This window comes from Trichoderma ghanense (assembly GCF_004382785.1).
Source record: "Trichoderma ghanense strain CCMA-1212 chromosome Unknown scaffold_1, whole genome shotgun sequence".
Classification (NCBI taxonomy): domain Eukaryota; kingdom Fungi; phylum Ascomycota; class Sordariomycetes; order Hypocreales; family Hypocreaceae; genus Trichoderma; species Trichoderma ghanense.
This window is the reverse complement of record NW_027395664.1, coordinates 1,155,593-1,156,769: the sequence shown is the minus strand read 5'-3', so window position 1 is coordinate 1,156,769 and position 1,177 is coordinate 1,155,593. Positions and strand designations below refer to the sequence as shown.

Genomic DNA, 1,177 nt, shown 5'->3' with positions numbered 1-1,177 from the left:
GTCTCTCGGCCAGGAGGGGAAGCTAATGGACACATCTCTCCTCCGCCAGTCAAGTCCCGGGAGAGGCAATTGCTGAAAACTCGGCAGCTAGTAGTTGCCATTGCTCATTTCCGTCGACAACCGTCGTCAAACACCCAGAGCATTAGACATTGACCAATGAATTGTACGAAACCCCCATCTCAAGGGCTCACATGGCCCTGAGTAAATGCGGCCCAATATTCATTGTGTGGTGGACAGTTCGCAGCTCTGGCCGAGTCCCACAGCGTAGACAAATCTCGTTGGCTGGCGTGAGAGGAGTGGCTGGGGACAAGATGCAGTCGGCACGTAATACTCGTATGTACTTCGTGGACCACCAACTCCGAGGATGCTCATCAGAACACTGCATCATCCACTTGGTGCTTCGTACTCCGTACTCCGTACTCACTACACGCTCGTCTTCGACAGACCAAAATGCCGTCACATTTCACTCAACTGGGCAACGCTAGCCTCGAATCCGCGTACAAGCAGTATCAATTTTGAAGACACCGCGTATCTGCTTGTAGTCAAAGTGCGTTGAGACAGAAATTTTCAAGGGCTTCGGAAGCACATCACCCGGCAAATCCGCTAGGTTCGTAGCAGTATGGCGCCGGGGCCGGTGATGGAAAGCAAAAGGTACTCCGCAAACAAGGAGATACTGTGCATCTGTCTGGGGATAAGGACCCTGGACGGCCTCGGAAGAGAATGCCTTTGCCCTTTTTCCCACTCTTGTACATGTACTGTGCACATGTACTTTGCAGCTCGGCTTTGTTCCTGGAGAGCTGTCATTCCACCCTTGCCTTAATGAGAATATTACAAGTCACCCAGTAATCTTAAAACCAGGATCAGCTCACATACCACTTGCGGAAGTGGCCATTGTTCATTTGATCCGTCACTCTGCTCAAGATGAATTTTGATTCTTGTCTCTTCTCTCTCCGAGAGAGATCCGACGTGACTGGCGCGGGACTGACTGACTCGAAGGTGTCATGCATGTCTCGTACGAAATGCCAGGGACCTTTTTAGAGTCAGTCTTGAGCCACCTAGACTAGAGACTGCGCGTATCCGCAACAAGGTGGATGAGTGTTAGTTGCCCTCTTGAAGAGGTGGCATTAGTCGTACGCGGGAAATTAGTAGCCTCTTGCGAGAACTGCCTGTCGTACTT

General features: G+C 51.1%; 1 protein-coding gene across 1 annotated transcript; it reads left to right on the top strand.

The window, feature by feature from the left end:
- Positions 1 to 364: 364 nt before the first annotated feature.
- On the top strand, positions 365 to 846 carry CCMA1212_001744 (uncharacterized protein; the record flags this gene model as incomplete). The annotated part of the gene is made up of 2 exons (XM_073699161.1): positions 365 to 547; positions 619 to 846. 2 exons carry the CDS (start codon positions 365 to 367, stop codon positions 844 to 846), a joined length of 411 nt encoding a protein of 136 aa, XP_073561934.1.
- Between the last annotated feature and the right edge of the window lie 331 nt (positions 847 to 1,177).